The sequence below is a fragment of the Mya arenaria genome, chromosome 2 (assembly GCF_026914265.1).
Source record: "Mya arenaria isolate MELC-2E11 chromosome 2, ASM2691426v1".
Classification (NCBI taxonomy): Eukaryota; Metazoa; Mollusca; class Bivalvia; order Myida; family Myidae; genus Mya; species Mya arenaria.
Window position 1 is genome coordinate 2339503 of NC_069123.1, and position 22546 is coordinate 2362048.

At 34.4% G+C, this 22546-nt stretch overlaps 1 protein-coding gene across 2 annotated transcripts in view; it reads left to right on the top strand.

Moving 5' to 3' along the window:
• LOC128245946 (uncharacterized) overlaps nt 1–22546 on the top strand; it is a 110723-nt gene that overhangs the window by 9591 nt on the left and 78586 nt on the right. For both annotated transcript variants that reach the window (XM_052964168.1, XM_052964175.1), the window contains exons 2-15: nt 4328–4394; nt 7343–7424; nt 8056–8144; nt 9984–10190; nt 10451–10549; nt 11484–11605; nt 17503–17713; nt 18002–18156; nt 18562–18715; nt 19497–19693; nt 19872–20013; nt 20588–20791; nt 21207–21380; nt 21934–22140. In XM_052964168.1, the coding sequence (XP_052820128.1) occupies nt 4328–4394; nt 7343–7424; nt 8056–8144; nt 9984–10190; nt 10451–10549; nt 11484–11605; nt 17503–17713; nt 18002–18156; nt 18562–18715; nt 19497–19693; nt 19872–20013; nt 20588–20791; nt 21207–21380; nt 21934–22140 (2110 nt within the window). The remainder of the gene's footprint in view (nt 1–4327; nt 4395–7342; nt 7425–8055; nt 8145–9983; nt 10191–10450; nt 10550–11483; nt 11606–17502; nt 17714–18001; nt 18157–18561; nt 18716–19496; nt 19694–19871; nt 20014–20587; nt 20792–21206; nt 21381–21933; nt 22141–22546) is intronic.

Consider the following 22546-nt stretch of genomic DNA (forward strand, 5'->3'; position numbering starts at 1 on the left):
CTTTTTCAATTTAATAATTTTAAAGCGCCTTAGATGAATTTATTGAACAAATCGAATAATGTTTACTTGCGAAAAAATGTCGTTGTGAAAATTGCAAGCAGCACTCACCACTTTCGACGTTAGTGGTCCATATTATACTCGTATGACGTCAGCGTTCCAAATTATATTTTTAGCGAGGTCCGGACCAGCCCAAAACATGATATGGACTGCTGACGTCATAACAACTGGATTTTTATTAAAATACATTGATATACGGACCGAACAACTTTATATACACAAAGAAGGGACACATTAATGTAATGTATAATATATTACTATATGATATACTATCGTGTTTACCACTTAATTTTCGCGATAATTATCTAGCTATCTAGTTAGTAATTACGTTACTTTTTTGGTAAGATAAATATCATGAGACTAAAAACAATCTTGAAAGTGCCCCGAACTGCCACCTGTTACCTTTTTTAGCTGTACAACATTAATAAGTTATCTAGTTATGATTTGCGAATTCACCTTAATAAGAAACATACTAACTGGTTAACGTGTTACCACTTATGTATAATTGCATTCCTGATTTAGCCGCGTTTTGATCCGGGTTCGTATGTATGTTGTCAGTAAAAATGTCCTGATAAAGGTGTAGATTTCATCACATGATATACACAAATAGTAATAACCTTTCTGGTGAACATTTTAATTGCCATCATTTTTGTGCAATTAAGTTTTCAAATTATATTAAAGTTTTCAATAACAAGTTAAATGGGGTTTCATAGGATTTCATTACTCACTCTCCTATTACTTGAATGAGGAAGTTACACATTTTATTTTATTTAAATAACCCTCTCATATCACGTTTACTCTGTAGAAAAATTGTCCTTTCAAAATAGGAAGGTCGTTATGAATAAGACAGTTTGGATCTTTAAAGGCACTCGCTCACAGATTTGTTGGTTGCACCTTTTATTAACCGAAACAACCTTTAAGTGACACTCTTATTCAAAATCATTACATACAATTGTATAATAAATATCAATTTTAACTGATAAAACTTTAACTACTTACTAAATAATGCATTTATGTAAACTATTATAATAATTACTGATGACACGATTGAAACCGTGTATTTAGTAGCTGAAAACGCGAAAATATTAAATGATTGGTGACTGCTAAAAGATTTAATGTGATCTACTGGTCTCATAGGGTAGAAATTCTGTGTTTTATGCACATTTCTTTCCAAATTAAACTCGGGGTCCTTCATAAGAATCATTGTTTTAGACATTTATTTATCCTTTTTGGAACAGTAAACAATAATATTAATTGTGGTAAATCTTATTTGGGAGTAAGAGTGCATCTTTAAACAGCTTAATAGTTCATTAAGCCAAGTTTCTTACTTAATTTTGGATTTATTGAATAGGAATTTTTACCGTAATTGTCATAAAATAGTTTGTTTTTAAAAGTAAATTAACTCTTTAGATTGTAAATATGACATAATTCATACCTAAACAAAACTGCAAGCTAATCGTAATCTTGAAATAAGGGACTTGAGATGTTTGGAGAAATAAGGGTTATTGTCTAATTGGGCCAGTCTGAATGTTCAAATAAGGTTTACTAGTTTAGGCAGTGTAAACTCCTAACATATCAGATATTTGAAGGTATTCCATATGCAACTTAAGTTATTCCTTGGGTTATATATCACTGACTTCATTCACTCTATTGGTCAGTCATTAATAACAAATAATCCGATTAGCTACATCGTTCTTAGATCTAATTAAGACCAATATTAAATAACACCCCTGATATACAACTTTTCTTGTACGAGCGCTGAAAGTAAAGTTTGAAGACAGGAGCAAATTTATTCCTCAAATTACTAATGTAAACAATATAACATGTCCGACATATCGGACAATATATTGTGAGGAAGTTTTGAAAATTTCATAAAAAAAATATTGATCGAAAGTCATTCGATGTGCAGTTTTTAACAACCACCTCTTTCGACACGAAGAATGTTGACACGTCATGACGTCATCGTTGTTAAAGCTGCACTCTCACAGTTTGAACGTTTTGACAATTTTTTATGTTTTGTCTTGGAACGAGCAAATTTTTGCGTAAGTATCTGCAAACCAGTGATAAAAGACTGCTGACAAAAGATCAGATCGCAGCTTTTCATATATCGTCCCAAAAATGATGTTTTATGCATTTTTCTTAACCCGTTAGTAACGTTTTAAGCCATAAAACATTAAATTTGAAATAGAAATATGAAAATCTGCGATCTGATCTTTTGTCAGCTGTCTTTCATCACTGGTTAGCAGATATTTACGCCAAAAAAATCTAATTCCAAGACAAAAAATAAAAAAGTTTTCAAAACACTTAATCTGTCAGAGTGCAGCTTTAAAGCATTGATAATCAGAGCCAATCTTGCAAGTTCGGATTACCTATAGATAAGCTTATGCATGGTGTTTCGTACTCAATGGGAGTTGTATAAACTTTTTGATAATACTCTTTTAATACGTGAAGCAGGAAGTTACAAAAAAACAAGTTGAGATGTCGATTTACTTAAGCGTTATATTAGTTGTGTGTATAGACACTGCAATTCAGCTTGCATCGAAATATATTTTCAATATTAGTTAAACACTTAATGAAATTGACGCAAATTTCAGGCTTTTCAGTGCATATTGTAAATATAAATGTTTGAAAGAAACACAAAGATAAAAAGGTTGTTATGAAGATTTTTCAGTGAAGTAAAACCACCCCAACCCCGTCCCCAACCCCCAGGTTTGAAGGGTACCAATGATGACGTTAACAACGATAACGTTAACCATGTTGTAAACTAATTTCTTTTCTTAATAACCGGCCCAATGTTCCCTTTGTTTGCTTGACCAAAACTTTTTGTGTGGACATTTTCGTTTATTCAAACAGTTGGTACAACAATATACACAAAACATGCGAAGTAACATTCATACATACGTATTCTACTTATCATTCATAAAAAAACACTGTACAAAAATCCAAGATTTCAAAGTAAGGAAAAAAAGGAAAGAAAAAAGAAAGAATAGACATGCAAGTATATCACATATTGTCAACGTATACTTTATATTGAACTGTTATTTCTAGTATAATTTTATTGAAAATGTAGTTACAATAGAAAACGTTCTACAACTGGACGATCACTGTTTTTCTTATCTGATCATTTTGACCAAAACTTTCAGTAAACTAAATTACTGGATTAGCTTACGCAATGTGTTTTGACAAGGCAATAAAATATTGAAATATTTTGGAAATAATAGAAAATTATGTTTTCTTTTATCGAGTGTAAAAGTCTATACTACTGTTCACCCCTGTTAACACTTGCGGGTTAAAGGGGGTTGCCCCCCCCCCCCGCCCTAAAATTGTCCAAATTTATTTTTTATTTCAAAAAAGGAGAAAATATAATAAAGTACGCCCAAAATGCACAATTCTGGACTAGAATTTGTTGAAATTTTCAACGCTGCCATCACTTGAAACCAAATACATTTCGGTTCTGAGTGTGGGGTGCAAGCCAAAAAGTGACGCCCAAAGGTAACACCCCCTTCAACGTAAAACCCTGGCTCCGTCCCTGGAAAGTGATGACACCGCAATAAAAGTTATAAAATGCTGGCTGAAAGAGGCGTCTCACGTTCTGAAAATATATTCGTATATGACAAAATATACGCCTATTTACATAACGTAATAGGACACCCAAACAATAATTTCTTTTCAAAAGCCCGTATCGGTGGAGTGGCTCTGGACAAAGGATGGTGTCCGCCGTAACTCCATTCACATTCTTCACATAGAGAAATACAATACTATCGATACTAGACTATTTATCAAGTTTACAGGTTTGGCTGGGTACATGCATGCAAACTGAAAATTACACTCATCCATATTCGTGTTTTAGCAATCTATAAATAACATGAACTGAACCAAAAGCAAAATGAAAGCCAATTAAAATGTTTGTGAAATTTAAATAAAATCCCAATATCAATAAACTATCAATCTAGAGTCATAATGAATATGAATTATATGATACTTAAGTACAGTCGAACCCCGTTGGCTCGAACTCGCTTGGCTCGAATTCTTCGTTGACTCGAACTGAATATAAAAGACCAAGTTCTTTTAATTGAAGGTAAAATTCCCGCTTGGCTCGAAATTTTCGAGTCACGAGGTATTTTCGCTGGTCCCATGGAGTTCAAGCCAACGGGGTTCGACTGTATCCATTTTTTATCATAAAATAGAAATTCAGTAAATAATATTTGTTTTGATAAATCATAAAAATGTGTTATGGGGTACCATTATCGTTATTTTCCCTTTTATACAGATCTGCGTTCAAGCCGATGATCATGTCTTTGAAAAGTTGGGCGAACTTGAATTCCAATGCCCAGATGGTGAGTACAGCACAGCATATTTTTTATGCCAGTAGAAAGGTCTTTGTTCCCACCAGCATCTCATTAGCCTATATCAGTATACATCACTATCACATTTATGTGTATTGTTCAGGGCATTGCATTTAGGTGTATTGTATTGTAAAGTGCATTGCATTAAGGTGTATTGTATTGTAAAGTGCATTGCATTTAAGTGTATTGTATTGTACAGTGCTTTATACTTAGGTGTATTGTATTGTACAGTGCATTGTTTTTAGGTGTATTGTACTGTACGGTGCATTGCATTTAGGTGTATTATACAGTGCAGTGCATTTAGGTATATTGTACATTGCATTGCGTTTAGGTGTATTGTACAGTGCATTGCATTTAGGTGTATTGTACAGTGCATTGTATTTAGGTGTATTATATTGTACAGTGCAGTGCATTTAGGTGTATTGTATTATACAGTGCAATGCATTTAGGTGTACTGTATTGTACAGTGCAGTGCATTAAAGTGTATTGTATTGTACAGTGCATTGCATTTAGGTGTATTATGTTGTACAGTGCAATGAATTTAGGTGGGTTGTATTGTACAGTGCATTGCATTTAGGTGTATTGTATTGTACATGGTATTGCATTTAGGTGTATTGCATTGTACATGGTATTGCATTTAGGTGGGTTGTATTGTACATTGCATCGAATTTAGGTGTATTGTATTGTACAGTGCATTGCATTTAGGTGTATTGTACAGGGCATTGTATTTAGGAGTATTATATTGAACAGTGTAGTGCATTTAGGTGTATTGTATTGTACAGTGCATTGCATTTAGGTGTATTGTATTGTACAGTGCAGTGCATTAAAGTTTATTGTATTGAACAAGGTATTGCATTTAGGTGTATTGTATTGTAATGTGCATTGCATTTAGGTGTATTGTATTGTACAGTGCATTGTATTTAGGTGTAGTGTATTGTAAAGTGCAGTGCATTTAGGTGTATTGTATTGTATTGTATTGCATTTAGGAGTATTGTATAGTATATTGCATTGCATTTAGGTGTATTGTATTGTACAGTGCATTGCAATTAGGTGTCTTGTATTGTATTGTATTGCATTTAGGTGTATTGTATTGTACAGGGTATTGAATTAAGGTGTATTGTATTGTACAGGGCTTTGTTTTTAAGTGTATTGTATTGTACAGGGCATAGCATTTAGGTTTATTGTAATGTACAGTGCATTTAGGTGTATTGTACAGGGTATTGCACTTAGGTGGGTTGTATTGTACAGTGCATTGCATTAAGGTGTATTGTATTGTACAGTGTAGAGCATTTAGGTGTATTTTATTGTACAGTGCATTTCATGTAGGTGTATTGTATTGTACAGGACTTTGTATTTAGGTGTGTTGTATTGTACAGTGCATTGCATTTAGGTGTATTGTATTGTATTGCATTGTATTGTATTGTATTGTATTGTATTGTATTGTATTGTATTGTATTGTATTGTATTGTATTGTATTGTATTGCATTGTATTGTATTGTATTGTATTGTATTGTTGTATTGTTGTATTGTATTGTATTGTATTGTATTGTATTGTATTGTATTGTATTGTATTGTATTGTATTGTATTGTATTGTAGTGTAGTGTATTGTATTGTATTGTATAGTATTGCATATCATTTAGGTGTATTGTATTGTACATAGCTTTGCATTCAGGTGTTTTGTATTGTACATGGCTCTGCATTTAGGTGTATTTTATTGTACAGTGCATTTCATGTAGGTGTATTGTATTGTACAGGACTTTGTATTTAGGTGTGTTGTATTGTACAGTGCATTGCATTTAGGTGTATTGTATTGTATTGTATTGTATTGTATTGTATTGTATTGTATTGTATTGTATTGTATTGTATTGTATTGTATTGTATTGTATTGTATTGTTGTATTGTTGTATTGTTGTATTGTATTGTATTGTATTGTATTGTATTGTATTGTATTGTATTGTATTGTATTGTATTGTATTGTACTGTACTGTACTGTACTGTACTGTATTGCATTGCATTGCATTGCATTGTATTGTATTGTATTGTATTGTATTTTATTGTATTGTATTGTATTGTATTGTATTGTATTGTATTGTATTGTATTGTATTGTATTGTATTGTATTGTATTGTATAGTATTGCATATCATTTAGGTGTATTGTATTGTACATGGCTTTGCATTTAGGTGTTTTGTATTGTACATGGCTCTGCATTTAGGTGTATTGTATTGTACATGGCTCTGCATTTAGGTGTATTGTATTGTACATCGCTCTGCATTTAGGTGTATTGTATTGTACATCGCTCTGCATTTAGGTGTATTGTATTGTACATCGCTCTGCATTTAGGTGTATTGTATTGTACATGGCTTTGCATTTAGGTGTATTGTATTGTACATGGCTCTGCATTTAGGTGTATTGTATTGTACATGGCTCTGCATTTAGGTGTATTGTATTGTACATGGCTCTGCATTTAGGTGTATTGTATTGTACATGGCTCTGCATTTAGGTGTATTGTATTGTACATGGCTCTGCATTTAGGTGTATTGTATTGTACATGGCTCTGCATTTAGGTGTATTGTATTGTACATGGCTCTGCATTTAGGTGTATTGTATTGTACAGTACAGTGCTTTTTTCAAACGGCTTAACGCTAATTTGCGGCAATGTGTGAAAAAATGTTGGTTATGCAATGACATTTAAATATATGTATGTGCATATCTTTTACACGACATATCCATCATATGACATGCTTGGTAATTGCTTATGCTCCATTGTGGATTTTTGTGAAACTCTATTTGCAGAGCAGCGCATCTTTGTGTAAATTCATCATTTATAGCAGTCATTTTAACACCTTGTATATAATAACTTTTCATTTATACATTAGCAAATAAGAACAACTTTACTTTCCTTTACAAATATATTAAATGCATTTTCTTTTATGTCAGGGTGGATCATTCACAAAGCCAACTGTTATATGAAAGTGGATGTTGAGATGACGTTCAACGAGGCGTCCACGACGTGTTACCTGTACGTATGACGTAATAAAAGAGCAAACTTATATTAGTAAAGAAAATTAAAAACGTTCATAAGAATAATCTGGTTTAATTGTAATATGTATTTAAATAACTGAGCACTTTAATCCTGCCTTATTTTTTTTTTAGAATTTACCAGTTCTTAAAGCTGCACTCTCACATATTTACAACTTTTTTTATTTTTTGTCTTGGAAAGAACAAATTTTTGCGTAAATATTTGTAGACGAGTGATATAAAACTGCTGACAAAAAATCAGATAGTAGATTTTCATATTTCCGTTCGAAAATTAATGTTTTATGGTTTAAGAAAAATGCATAAAACATTAATTTTTGAACTCAAATATACAAATTTGCGGTCTGATCTTTTGTCAGCAGTCTTATATCACTGTTTTCCATGGATTTTCGTAAAAATTAGCTCGTTCCAAGACAAAAAAAATTTGTCAAAACGTACAATCTGTGAGAGTGCAGCTTTAACCATATTTCATATTAATAGTTTGATATAAAAATAGTTTTATAAACAAATTTGTGTCTAAAGAAATTGTGAATCTAGCTGTGTAAACTATGTTTTCACTATTTTCATTAGTAATAGAGGCAACATATCATTTTCTCGTAAATGTATATTTTCAGGGAGGATGCTCATCTGCTGTACTTGGCGAATGAGATTGAACACGACGAGGTCATAGCCCGCAACGCGCCAGGAATGAACATATGGATGGGTAAGTAAGAATGTGTAGGTAACACTTTTTTTTTTATCTCCCTTCACCTTTGCCGACTGCTTATCAATATTCAAGGGAGACTACAATGACACGGCTCAAATATCTTTTTGCGCTTCAAGCACTGAGTTACATACGCTTGTTTTATTAAGACGATACTACATAAGTACTAATTTTTAAAGTGGTTTGTAATAAACATCTACGAGTTCATTTATTTTCGTACATTCATTTGAGCGTTGATCTATTCCGTTACATTCATTTGAGAGTTGATCTATTCCGTTACATTTATTTGAGCGTTGATCTATTCCGTTACATTTATTTGAGCGTTGATCTATTCAGTTACATTTATTTGAGAGTTGATCTATTCCGTTACATTTATTTGAGAGTTGATCTATTCCGTTACATCCATTTGAGCGTTGATCTATTCCGTTACATTTATTTGAGAGTTGATCTATTCCGTTACATTTATTTGAGCGTTGATCTATTCCGTTACATTTATTTGAGCGTTGATCTATTCCGTTACATTTATTTGAGCGTTGATCTATTCCGTTACATTTATTTGAGCGTTGATCTATTCCTTTACATTCATTTGAGCGTTGATCTATTCCTTTACATTCATTTGAGCGTTGATCTATTACCTAACATTAATTTGAGCGTTGATCTATTCCGTTACAATCATTTGAGCGTTGATTTATTCCTTTATATTCAATTGAGCGTTGATCTATTCCTTTACATTCACTTGTGCGTAAATCTATTCCCTTACATTCATTTGAGCGTTGATCTATTCCCTTACATTCATTTGAACGTTGATCTATTCCCTTACATTCATTTGAGCGTTGATCTATTCCGTTACATTTATTTGAGCGTTGATCTATTCCCTTACATTCATTTGAGCGTTGATCTATTCCGTTACATTTATTTGAGCGTTGATCTATTCCGTTACATTTATTTGAGAGTTGATCTATTCCGTTACATTCATTTGAGAGTTGATCTATTCCGTTACATTCATTTGAGAGTTGATCTATTCCGTTACATTTATTTGAGCGTTGATCTATTCCGTTACATTTATTTGAGCATTCTATTCCTTTACATTCATTTGAGCGTTGATCTATTCCGTTACATTAATTTGAGCGTTGATCTATTACCTAACATTAATTTGAGCGTTGATCTATTCCGTTACATTCATTTGAGCGTTGATTTATTCCTTTATATTCAATTGAGCGTTGATCTATTCCTTTACATTCACTTGTGCGTAAATCTATTCCCTTACATTCATTTGAGCGTTGATCTATTCCCTTACATTCATTTGAACGTTGATCTATTCCCTTACATTCATTTGAGCGTTGATCTATTCCGTTACATTTATTTGAGCGTTGATCTATTCCCTTACATTCATTTGAGCGTTGATCTATTCCGTTACATTTATTTGAGCGTTGATCTATTCCGTTACATTTATTTGAGCGTTGATCTATCACTTTACATTTATTTGAAAACAAGTATAATTGTAAAGCGTTTGAAATGTTGCATGTTAAGGTATTCGGCCCACATTTTTGTGACTTTTAGATGCCCGTTGATCCCATATAAGTTAAATTCCATTAAAAAGGGCTCTGTTCCCGGTGGAAAAAGGAATATGTCAAAACTGACGTACGATAATATAACAGACAAGTTCTTTTTGACCTTCAAATATAGTGTATATGTTATTTACGTCCGGTTTTGGTTGCAATTAAAAGAAAATATACACATGTTGTAATTATTTTATGAATTATATTGATTCTGTATTTGAGCTACACGACTAACAATTGCCACCTTTGTTGCTCATCCTTTTTTACATTATGTGTTTAGGCTACGAGACGAACGGAACCCACATTGGTCGTAACGTTACTAGTTTCCACACTCCAAGCGATCGGATTCCACGTTGGGCTGACTACGAGCCCGCCCCAAACATGCACGACATTGACTGTATTCTGGTCGACTATAAGAAGGGGCTTATTGTTAGAGCGTGCGACGAGATGCATCCTTTCTTCTGTAAAAGAAGGGCTTGTCTCAAAGGTAATGGAACTTATAGTTTGTCATTGTTTTAAAAAGGTGTCCTTTTATATTGTTCCTTTTGTGTAATGTATCAAGGACCTCGCATACAGTTTTTATTCTACGTAAACGTCATTCATCTCCACGATTTGTTAACAAGTTTTAGAAATTAAGATGTTATAATCAATATTAACTGGATCGATGGCACTGTCATTATATTAAAAACCGTCATGTGTTCAATTAACCGTTGATCTCATTGAAAAAGGCATATGTTAAACCCTCAGGTTACATGTCCTGCGACACGGCTACGAAGTGTGTTCCTGAGGCGAGAAAGTGTGACGGGAAACTTGACTGTTTGGACACTAGGGATGAATTGAACTGTCGTAAGTTACCAAAGTCTTGTTTTATATGACTGTATCAGGTAAATTGCTATTTCATTTACGTCTGTGAACACCAAAAGTTCATATTTCACTCGTGGCTACACCACTCATGAAATATAAATTTTGTTGCTCACTCGGTGAAATATGTTACGATTTTACATTGAAACAAACAATTATCCTCTATATATACTCAAATTGTACCAATGGTTCACGGTTTTGGTACGTTCGTTTTCCCACAATATCCTGCAAACTTAATAAATCAGATAAGATAATTCCAAATAGATGGGCTGTTAAGGATTCCGACCAACACATAGATTAGTTCTCTGATCGTTCCACTTTCCTGAGTGGTAACTGCTGATACCTTGAAACCCTTTTTACGTTTGGTTTCAGTAGAACAACTATTCGCTTACTGATTTCTTACATATAAGATAAATGACCGAAAGTACTTATTCATAAAGGTATTTCAGTTTGCATATTTACTTTTTACTTCAAATGCAATCGAACAAATGATGTTTGATGCAATCTTTGAAGGCCAAATAAACGTTTTTGTTATATTAAATTGGGCGAGCATTATTTGTATTCTTTTACAGCGTGCAAAAACATTTAGAAATATACCAAATTGATATGGGGTCACCAGACATCTAAACCTAGCATATATGTGGGGCTGATACCTTTATTTGCGTATTAGGACCATTTGCCAACGATCGTATCAAGTGACTGTTTTTTTTTCTAAATCATTTTTTTTTGTTTTAATGAGATATAACAATTGTGTTTTTGAATTTAAAAAACAAATGATGATAAGATTTTCTTACACTTGCCAAGAAATCAACTTTGCTAAAGTTGCTCCATTATCATTGAAAAAAGAAGATCAGAAATACCGGCCTTACGATAAACTGTTAAAAGAGATTTAATAGGGATTATACCATCTACTTTACAGCTAATGATATGAACTATATAGACGTGGAAACCTCGGAAAGTTTTTCTACTCGCACACTGTTTTCTGGTCAGCAAAGAATTTGGACAATGAAAGCTCCCATTGGACTACGAATTAAACTTTACGTAAGTAAAACATAAGTGGTGAGCTATTATTACCATGAATAATAGAACCCTCAAAATCCTTCTTTTATGTGAAATGTAAGGGTGTCTGTCCTCCTAATTCGTGAAAAATGATGAATAGTAAGGTTCCTTTTTGAAGCTTAATTCCGTAACTTGTTTTTGAACATACACATAAGTTGTTTTTCACAAATCTAACAACAACAGACAGATATTATTCACACTTATGTTTTCTTTCAATACTTTCAGCCAAACATAAATTATTTATTTATTAACCTCATAAAGTATAAAACAACGACTGTATAGGAGTGGTCTATACCAGGCCAATACATTTATTTAATGATCATACACGCAATGGTTTCATGAGGAAAAAATGACCACTGAATGTGGCATATTGTGTCCATGCACTTATACATAGTAAAATGAAAAGAAAAAGAAAAACACATTTCACATGTAACTTTTTAAATGTCCATGAAACCTCTTCTCTCAGACTTAAGAAGTATGTCATGCACACCCAACTTTCATCCGAAACGAAACAAAATCGTTTATCCGAAAAGATACAAAAGTTATTAACATATTCTTGATAAACATGGTATTTCTAATGAAACACATAAACATAAAGAACATCGAGGGTGGGCGGGAGGGCGACCAATTTTCTGATGGTTTAACTGGCCCGGTACAACCTCGAATGACGAAAACACGTGGACAAACGGCTTTTATACCAGCCGTTTGGTTATATAAACCCACTGACCATTACCATATATGGCAATAGTCGGAAATCCCCCCATATATGGTAATTATCGTAAATACGATTTATTCCGAACAGAAAATAAATATATTTATGTTTTCTTTCAATACTTTCAGCCAAACATAAATTATTTATTTATTAACCTCATAAAGTATAAAACAACGACTGTATAGGAGTGGTCTATACCAGGCCAATACATTTATCGAATGAAAAAGAACGGGAAAAACCCGATTTGTATAAACATATTTTAGTTACTCAACTTTAAAGTAACTGACTTCTTGCATTTTTCACTTTCCCTGATGTAAATATCTTTAGAAATCTCTGATCTCCATCGACCATGTTTTTTAATTAATCTATCTAGTACGCCCCTTTCAGAAGCTGTTGTCGCACCTCCCGACCTAAACGAATGCAATCCGTATTTAGAATTATCTAATCCTAAAATTGTAAGATTTTTAACAAATATTTCTCTTGCTGTTGTATATGAAATATGCTTCCCCTTTCTTAATCTATGTCTATTATCTTTCTTGGAAAAATAAACGTTTCTAAACAAAAAATCATCTGAATCTTCTGAAAGCTGAGCTGAATCCATGTACATTCGTAAACAATTCACTGGACAAATATCGTTTTAAACTAGTACCACCATAACTAACAAAATCCGTCTTATTCCGAGACAACGGTCGCCATGAACAAAATCCGTCTCATTCCGAGACAACGCTCGCCATGAGCAAAAAACCGTCTCATACCGAGACAACGCTCGACATGAGCAAAATCCGTCTCATTCCGAGACAACGATCGCCATGAGCAAAATCCGTCTCATTCCGAGACAACGATCGCCATGAGCAAAATCCGTCTCATTCCGAGACAACGATCGCCATGAGTAAAATCCGTCTCATTCCGAGACAACGATCGCCATGAGCAAAATCCGTCTCATTCCGAGACAACGCTCGCCATGAGCAAAATCCGTCTCATTCCGAGACAACGCTCGACATGAGCAAAATCCGTCTCATTCCGAGACAACGCTCGACATGAGCAAAATCCGTCTCATTCCGAGACAACGATCGCCATGAGTAAAATCCGTCTCATTCCGAGACAACGATCGCCATGAGCAAAATCAGTCTCATTCCGAGACAACGATCGCCATGAGCAAAATCCGTTTCATTCCGAGACAACGCTCGCCATGAGCAAAATCCGTCTCATACCGAGACAACGCTCGACATGAGCAAAATCCGTCTCATTCCGAGACAACGCTCGACATGAGCAAAATCCGTCTCATTCCGAGACAACGGTCGCCATGAGCAAAAATCCGTCTCATTCCGAGACAACGGTCGACATGAGCAAAAATCCGTCTCATACCGAGACAACGCTCGACATGAGCAAAATCCGTCTCATACCGAGACAACGCTCGACGTAAGCAAAATCCGTCTCATTCCGAGACAACGCTCGCCATAAGCAAACCTGTCATCATAAGCATAGAATCACGTCATTAGCAAACGATTCAATTCATAGACACCTCTCATCATAGGCAAACCCTCACTTGTCATGTCAATTAATCACATTCACATTAGTCACTCCTCGTGAGCAAACGATCGCATGCATAATCATCGCTCGTCATGGGCAAATAATCGCCTTCAGAAACGTATCTCGTCATGAACCAAAACGTTCGCATTAATTTCATACTAATTACTCTTGTGAGCAACACATCATCTTACAACAACGTCAAAACAACTTTATAACTAAACAAACTGAAAACTTTACTGAATGTCGCTATATATACCAAAACAAAATACGGTGCATTTAAATATGATTACAACATACATCAAGCTTAATAACGCGCACAAACAGCGAACACGTACGTTGACCTAGTATATTAACGAACGCTTATACTAAGAATACCTTAAACATTTGCAACAATTCTAATTGCCAATACCTTACTAGAAAACCTTCTAGGATTAAAAACGCATTTCTTGTTACCATTGTGTGTAAAAGTGTTTTGCCCTTTGCCAAATTCCATAATTCCACAAACGTAATCTTTCTGGACATAATTAGCATTGAACCACATAGGCCAAAAGGCCGAACTAGGCCACTTATGAACAATAAGCGTAGCAGATGCATTACAATGCAAAACATGCAAAATGGCCTTAGAAACTAGACATATGGGTGGCACCAGCCAATTATTGTCATTACCCCAATCTTGAGTAAAACAGTCTACTGCTTCCAACTCATAGTCCATAAACAAGGAATTGTATCTCTTGATTTTCCTGTTTTTGTATGTAGCAAAGCGATCTACATCATGCTCTCCCCAATTACTATCTACATAGCTAAAAAAACTCGTCGGTGACTTCCCACTCATCAGTGTTGGATAGTTTGCTTATATTATCCGCAACTTCATTTAACTCTCTCGGAATCCACTGAATACGCAGATGTCAAATATGCGTAAAGATTCTTGTTGTAACTCTACTTTGGTACTTCCACACTGAACGATATGAACGCACGACTGGGAATCAGAAAACCATTTTACCGTTTTACCATTTAACATATTGCCATAAACATCTAATGCAAGTTTGACAGCCCTTAATTCTCTAAAAGTAGAACTTTTGACTACTTCCTCTTCCGACCATATAGAGCGAAAAACTCTGTTTCTATAATTCACTACATAAGCGCCCGCACCCGAATGGGAAGCGTCGGAATACACTAACACTTCAACTGGCGAATACGGAGCTAGAAAACTAACGTTAGATTTCTGTAAATTCAACTGCCAAAATTCCAGTTCCTTAAGAAACGGGTGTCCTTCAGGAATTTTCATACAAACATCCCAAGAACTACGGCCTTCTATCAAAATATATAAAAACCTAGTCATTAACCTCACAATGTTGCCTAAAACTGGTTTCATAGAAATAATTTTGCCAACGCATTTTGCTAAACATCTCGCTGTGACTGAACTGTAATTTCTAAGAACGTGTTCAATGTTTGATAAACAATCTAGTACTCTCCTTTCCGGAATACTTATACAAAATGATTTACTATTCCAAAATATACCTATCCATTCAATGCTTTGAACTGGATTCCAAACTGACTTTTCGTTGTTTATGATGAAACCAGCCTTAATGAGACTATCATGTACAAATGAAGCATCTGTCAGCGTCCTTTCTAACAATTTATTTGTGCCCCATCCATCATCTAGAAACATTACAATCTTAATGCCGTTTATTCGCCAATATTTGACCATTTCTCTCAACACTTTACTAAAAATAAAAGGGGCAGTACTGCATCCAAAAGCCAACACCGTGAAACAATAATATTTCCCCTTTATAGAAAAACCTAAAAATATCTGATGAGCCGCAAAAATATCTATGTGATGATACCCTTGACTTAAATCAAACTTAAAACTGTAGGAATCTTTTTCAAAATACTCTAAACCCGTTTTCCAATCTTCAAAAGAAAAACTTTCTTTCCACAAAAATTTATTTATTTTTCTGAGATCCAAGATCAATCGATTTTTTGCCTTGTTTGATTATAGCAACACTCAAGGGATTCACTGTATGCGGAACAAAAGGTGTCTCGACAATACAATGCTTTTGTAACAATTCGTTTACAGCAGAGTTTACAAAATCTATATTATCCAAAGCGGACTTATTATTTCTCTCAAAAGAAGGTTCCGGCACCTCAAAAAATGGTAATTTGTAACCATTATCTATAACATCGACAATATCTTGATTTGCGCTGATTTGTTTCCAAAAATCTATGTGGGATTTTAATCTACCCTTAACATTTTTGGTTCCACTTGAACAATCTGTTATAAAACTATTTCTTCATACTCAAAGAAATCTCTATCAAACAAACAGTCAAAAGAATATTCATCATTTATATTCTGTCTTGGGCTGTGTGGTTGCCGCTGCGGCTCTGGACCTGTCGGCGTAGTAATAGTTGACTCTACGTGGAGCGCCTTCGTTTGCGCGGCAATCCCTCCGGAAGTGCCCTCGCTGACCGCACGAGAAGCAGATGTCGTTGCCGGTGCTGATACGCTGGGCACGAAAAGACTGCTGTGTCGAATGACCCCATCCCTCTTGTTGACGTGGCTGCCGCTGACTTCCGGTGGTGGCGCTCGCAATGGTAGAAGAACGCTTATAAGGATTAAATTTGTTATCTGTAGAAGGCTTGGAAGTTTGATCTTTTGATAGCCCTGGTTTCAGCTTGTCTAAGCCTTTTTTCATCGTCGCTATCTGAACCAAATAGCGGCCTTTCATACTCATTCACTGTCAACCAGCCCCCGGGGGAACAATCTGCCACTTGAATTAATTTATTCCTGTGCTTAACTTTAGAAAGTAAATCTTGTAAAAATATCCTGAGCTCCTTCAGGTAAGTTCTTACACTAAGCCCTTTCCAAGCCTTCCTGAATTTCTGAATTAAATTCAAACTGATGTTTATTTTATTCACTTTTAAGTCTTGTCTTTGCTAGTTTTAAAACTACACAAATCTTATTTAAAGTCCTTCAATTGACTGTCAAGATATGTTTTAAACAACGAAAAAGCTTCAATTGCTGAGTCCCCCGAGGACTTACCGTTTCCACGTGCAACTCCGCCGCCTTCTTCGTCGCTTGCCATAATACAATACACCAATTTTCTGATGGTTTAACTGGCCCGGTACAACCTCGAATGACGAAAACACGTGGACAAACGGCTTTTATACCAGCCGTTTGGTTATATAAACCCACTGACCATTACCATATATGGCAATAGTCGGAAATCCCCCCATATATGGTAATTATCGTAAATACGATTTATTCCGAACAGAAAATAAATATATATCTTTTTCAAAATTGTATTGGTAAATGGGGTTAAGACATATGGGGCGAAGTCCATTCTATTTAACAAAACGTATGTAATTGATAGCAATATTCAATTTGGTCACCTGACACAACTTAAAACTTAAACTTAATTCAACCGGTATTTTTTACCGCTAAATGAAAGGTTACCAGTATCATTTTTATTAATATATATTACTTATGGATGACTTACCTTAAATATACAATGGACCTAACCAATATGCAACACAATGAGTTCCGCCATTCTTACTTTAAGCACAGGAAACTATGGGTTTGTATTTTTTGCTTTTCAAATGTTAAAATATGTAACTTGTGCTTTTTTATTGTTTTTAGGTGCCCTCTATGACCCTCGAAACGAATGTGGCGTTTTTAGAAGTATGGACTGGTAATCCTACATTTGCTGTTTCTCGGCTCATAAAGAGGTTTACTGGAACTGTAAGTGCGGGCGTTTATCTGTATTCAGATAACAACTACATGACTGTTCGTCTGTACGCCAACAACCTACAACAAAACTTCAACGCAAAAACATTGAGTTATACCGCAGGTATGTAAAACGTTCATACACATCTATCCTATGGGATTCTTTTGAAATGTTTTATGACCTTAGGTTAACAGAATGATTACAAAGACAATCGTAATCCTTACTCTGATTATGTTAAACAGGAATCGTTTCTTTTCTTTAAATTTATCAATATTCATATATGTTTTCCAATTAATTCCAATTAATTCATAGCTCGCGAGTTTACTAAACATCCATTATCTTTCTTTATAATAAAAAAAGTTTGTTTGGAAAATAAACATTAACTAAACTAATCTACCTTACGATTTCCAGATAATACAAACATATTTCTTGGCTACAAGGACCTTGACGCTACCAGCGCGTTGAAATCGCTGACCTTCCCTTACCAGGGAATGGAATATAAACCAGAAGGTCTATACCTGCGTTGGAGAATTACAGCTCTTGGCGGAGATTATATTACGTACTATGTAAGCAAGTTTCAATTTGCCTCGATTTCCCCAAGAATTAGCTGAGTGTGCTCTGATTGAGCGTCTGTCATTATCCCTTTATTATCATAATCATGATATCTTATGTTTATTTAGTAAAATCAAGGTTCAGTACGAAATTTGGCTGAGTGAGAAAATAATTAAGTTATATGCTTAATAACTTCCTTTGAATTTAGGGTTAATTAAGGTGGAAGGCATCGACGTAAAACAAAATTGCATGGCCATTAGAGGTATATGTGCACTGAGCACTGACAAAACATTAGAGTATATCTTTAAAAGTATGCAGTTCCGGTTTGGAGTACTAAGATATAACCAGGAAGGTTAAGTCTAACTAAACAGCCCTGATTTCTGGAATTTCTTATACACACTGTTCGCCATTGATAATAGGTTGAGCCAATAGATAAGACGAAACCCACATCAGGAAAGATACGCGGCGGGATGACATACCTAGAACCGGGTGATGTCCGAGTGACCGGACGTAAAGAACTGCACATCACAATGGAAGGCGTTCCTGAAAATCTCCAACTTATGTACAAATCAGGTATGACGCAAATCAACACCTATTATGAAACACATTTATCTTCCATGGTTATTGTTTAGCAACATACTGGATATTTCTCAAACGAACAAATCAGGTATTATATGTAGAAAAAATGAGATATGTTGCATAATATGAAAATCAAGTATGTATTAAGCAAATAGCTATGTTTGTTGCATTGTAACATATTACTCATGTTAAAAAATGCAAACGTCATGAATGTTGCTAAGGAAAAACCGTGTGTTTTCCTTTGCAACGTATCATCTTTGTTACAAAATAGCATACCACGTAGGCATATAAGCCACCAAGGACGGTGTGTTTCAAATAAAACAATCATTTGTGAATCTACAATTGCTACATTCGAATAGGAAAGCAACAAATAAGGTCTGTTGTGAATCAACAATACTTGCATATTTACTGACAAGCATCAAATCAGGTATGTTGCCAAACGACAATAAATGCATAAAAATTGGTAAGCAAAAAAGTCAGGTATGTTGCGAATAAATAATAGGTTAATTGGCAAATATCTGTTTAGGAATGTTGCCAATCGTCAATACGTTCATATAAATTGGTAAGCTACAAATCCGATGTGTTTCGAATGAACAATTGATGCATGTAAAATAAAACCCATCAAATTAGATATGTTTTCAAATATCAATAGGTTCACGTGAATGAAGGAATTTTGTGAATGAACATATATAGCCAATACTTATCAACGAGTATAAATTTGATGTTTGGATAAAAGCCGTTTTTGAATGAATCACACTTATCCTTACACCGACAGGCTGTGGTGACATTACGCTGATGCATGAGTATGGTACAATACAACTGTTTGACGAAATTATTCCAAACAATGCAACGTGTACGTGGACATTAAAAGGGGGAGAAGCGGTTGGTCGAGGACTGGCGTTAAAGTTCATGAACGACCTGTACGACGATCCACGTACAACATTGGCAACAAAGTCCATGGATGTCTTTACGGTAAGCCAAGAGTAATGCAACTGAACGTTTAAAAACATAAATGGTTACAAAGTACGTACGAATATTAACACATATTATGTTTTACGTTTCAAATATTTGCAAAATTGCGACCGATATATTTCATAACTGCACGACAAATTAAAATCATGGATTATTATTTTGAATCACGTTCAAACAGATTGAAGGCTCAGGAGGGACTAAGACTGGGGTGGAAAATTATCCTGAGATGATTTACCATAGTTCGGATGGTACCTTTAAAGTCACTTTTCAATCTGATGTTGCCCTTAATTCAAAGAGTTCTAGTTTCGACTTCGGAGCAGGTATTTATTTTCATTGGCTTTTTATTTATAAATATCGAGTATCTAGTTTAATGTTTTTTTAACGATAACGGTAGTTTTATTGTAAAAATCATTGATATCGCTGTCCTTTAAATTTGGCCATGATAAAAAATAACCTTTGTGATAGTAAGCATGTTGCCAGCGACAATATGCACATGTTTAATAAGGTTCATAATTCCGGATATAGTATAGAAGAGCGTTTGCGTTAGCATGCTCTTGTTAGGTTTTCACATTGATATTTATTTCATATTTGAACATATCTTTTGATTTTAAATGCAATACTGGGATAACGTATTGTTGACACATAACAGCAATAAATAGATTCATGTAGATCTGAAGGGAACAAAAAGTAACGTTTGTATGCATCTCAAATAACAATATTTATTTATAATCCATATAAAACATCTGAAAATTGTGTGAGTTTTTTTGCCTGCTCAGAATACATTTAGATCTACCACAAAAGCTGTTGAATAAAAAAATATGTTGGTTTGTGTAAGTTTCTGTTAAAATTTATTTTACGATGAGTTTGTATTACACAATTCTCTTCTACATACAGACTGCCCAATGCTTGATGTTTCCGAGCAAACGGAAATGGATAAAAACACGACTTACTTTAATGAAGATGTTCTATTGACATGCCCTACTGGATACGACTTTCACCTTGAGAAATATGCACCCAGCGCGTCGCTTACACTAAGGTGTACTAAAGGGTCATGGTACATTGATGATGATAAACTTGCAGCAATTCCAGAATGCAAGAGTAAGAAATTTGGCATAAATGCGATTAATTAGACTGATATATTTTATAAAAATATGCAAACAGTTGTCATCATGATGAAAAGTGACATTAGAAACACGTGCTTTCAAAAGACATTTGTTATTGTAACACTGAATGCGTGTCCCATTACTTGTATTGTTTACCAAAGAAATGATAATAACATTTATAGATTATTTATTTATAATTAAAAATGGTTTACATCGCTAATCATTATCATGCTAATTCCATTAGTTTTCTTTTGTTTTTGCCTTTATGTTACTTTAGTGCTTCTTTAGACTAAATCTAAAATAAAAGGTATACTCTTATTTAAGCAGTTACCTTTTGCGGTGCTTAACCGACAGTAAATAATGATTTTATGCATATATATTCTGTTTCAACTTGTCTTCAATCATTGCAGTGGTATTTTGTGGCGCTCCTCCAAAAGTGAACAATGCATATGTTACTGTTGCCTCTGGCGGTTCATATATGTCAGTCGCTACCTACGCTTGCAATCCGGGATTCATTATGGCGGGCGGACCAAATGCAACCTGCATGGATAACGGCGAGTGGGAGGGACTACCGGCATGCTCTTGTAAGTAGTGAATGTCTATAACGGTCTGCCAGTGCCCATAATGACTTGACCCCGCAGTTCGGAGTTTGAATCTTGGAATGGTTTCGATCTTAAAAATACAAATGTGTTTTGATTGGACAATACAATTAAATGACCAATACACCAAATTGAATCAATGCGGATTGTCCAAGAGAAATAAATATATTATTATTTTTTATATAAAAAACTTATTTCATTTCACACATGTATTTACTGTTTAATTTTGGTTTAATATATTTTTACAAAATATAATAGTATCAAAAGAAATACAGCCATAGCAGTTTCCTATGACCTTTGAAACCTATCATTCACGCTTTAATAAAAACACTTGCTAGAAGATGCATAATTAAAATAAGTCCCAACTATCAAACATAGGAATCAAATAGTTGTGTGAACATATTCTTTCCTCGGTGTTTTCATTGGAGATGACAACATCATAACTTTTTGATAATATTCAACAGTCAAATTTAGGATCCCTCTCTTGAAAGCTCGATTTAATCTTTAATACCTTTAAAATGTGTTTCTTTATTGTCAGCTTCAAGCTGTCCTGAATTAAGGGACGACATCCTACCAAATGGAAAGCTAGAAATAATTGGAGGCAACGCTTTCTCTGGTGGAAGCGCTGATTTTGACACAGTTGTAGAATTTATCTGTAATGATGGCTACGAATTGGTGGGTACAGTACGGACCCACTGCAATAACGACGGCTGGACGCACGGAAATACTCCTCCAACGTGTAAAGGTGTGCAACATTATTTAACAAATATTACATAGTTTTTGACATCAAAGAATTCAAGTATGTTCTTGATCATCATTTGCTCATTACACTTAATTATTCATGATTCTTTATTACTTATACAAGTATGCATTTCTATGATAAAATACCATCATTCCAAATTTTAATCTATATAAACATGATATTCTTCTTTTTTAACTTAAATTTTGCTGACGAGAGTCATATAATTTATGAAACAAGAGCTGTCGACTTTACGCCGCTTTGATTTAATACATACAAAGTGACGTAATATGTGTCTGTCGAAAGAAGTAAAAAGTCAAACTAAGGAGTGAACAAGAAACGCCACAATTCGACAAAACCAGATTTTCAATGAACTTCAGCATTCGTTATGAGATTAAGTTTCAACTGTTTT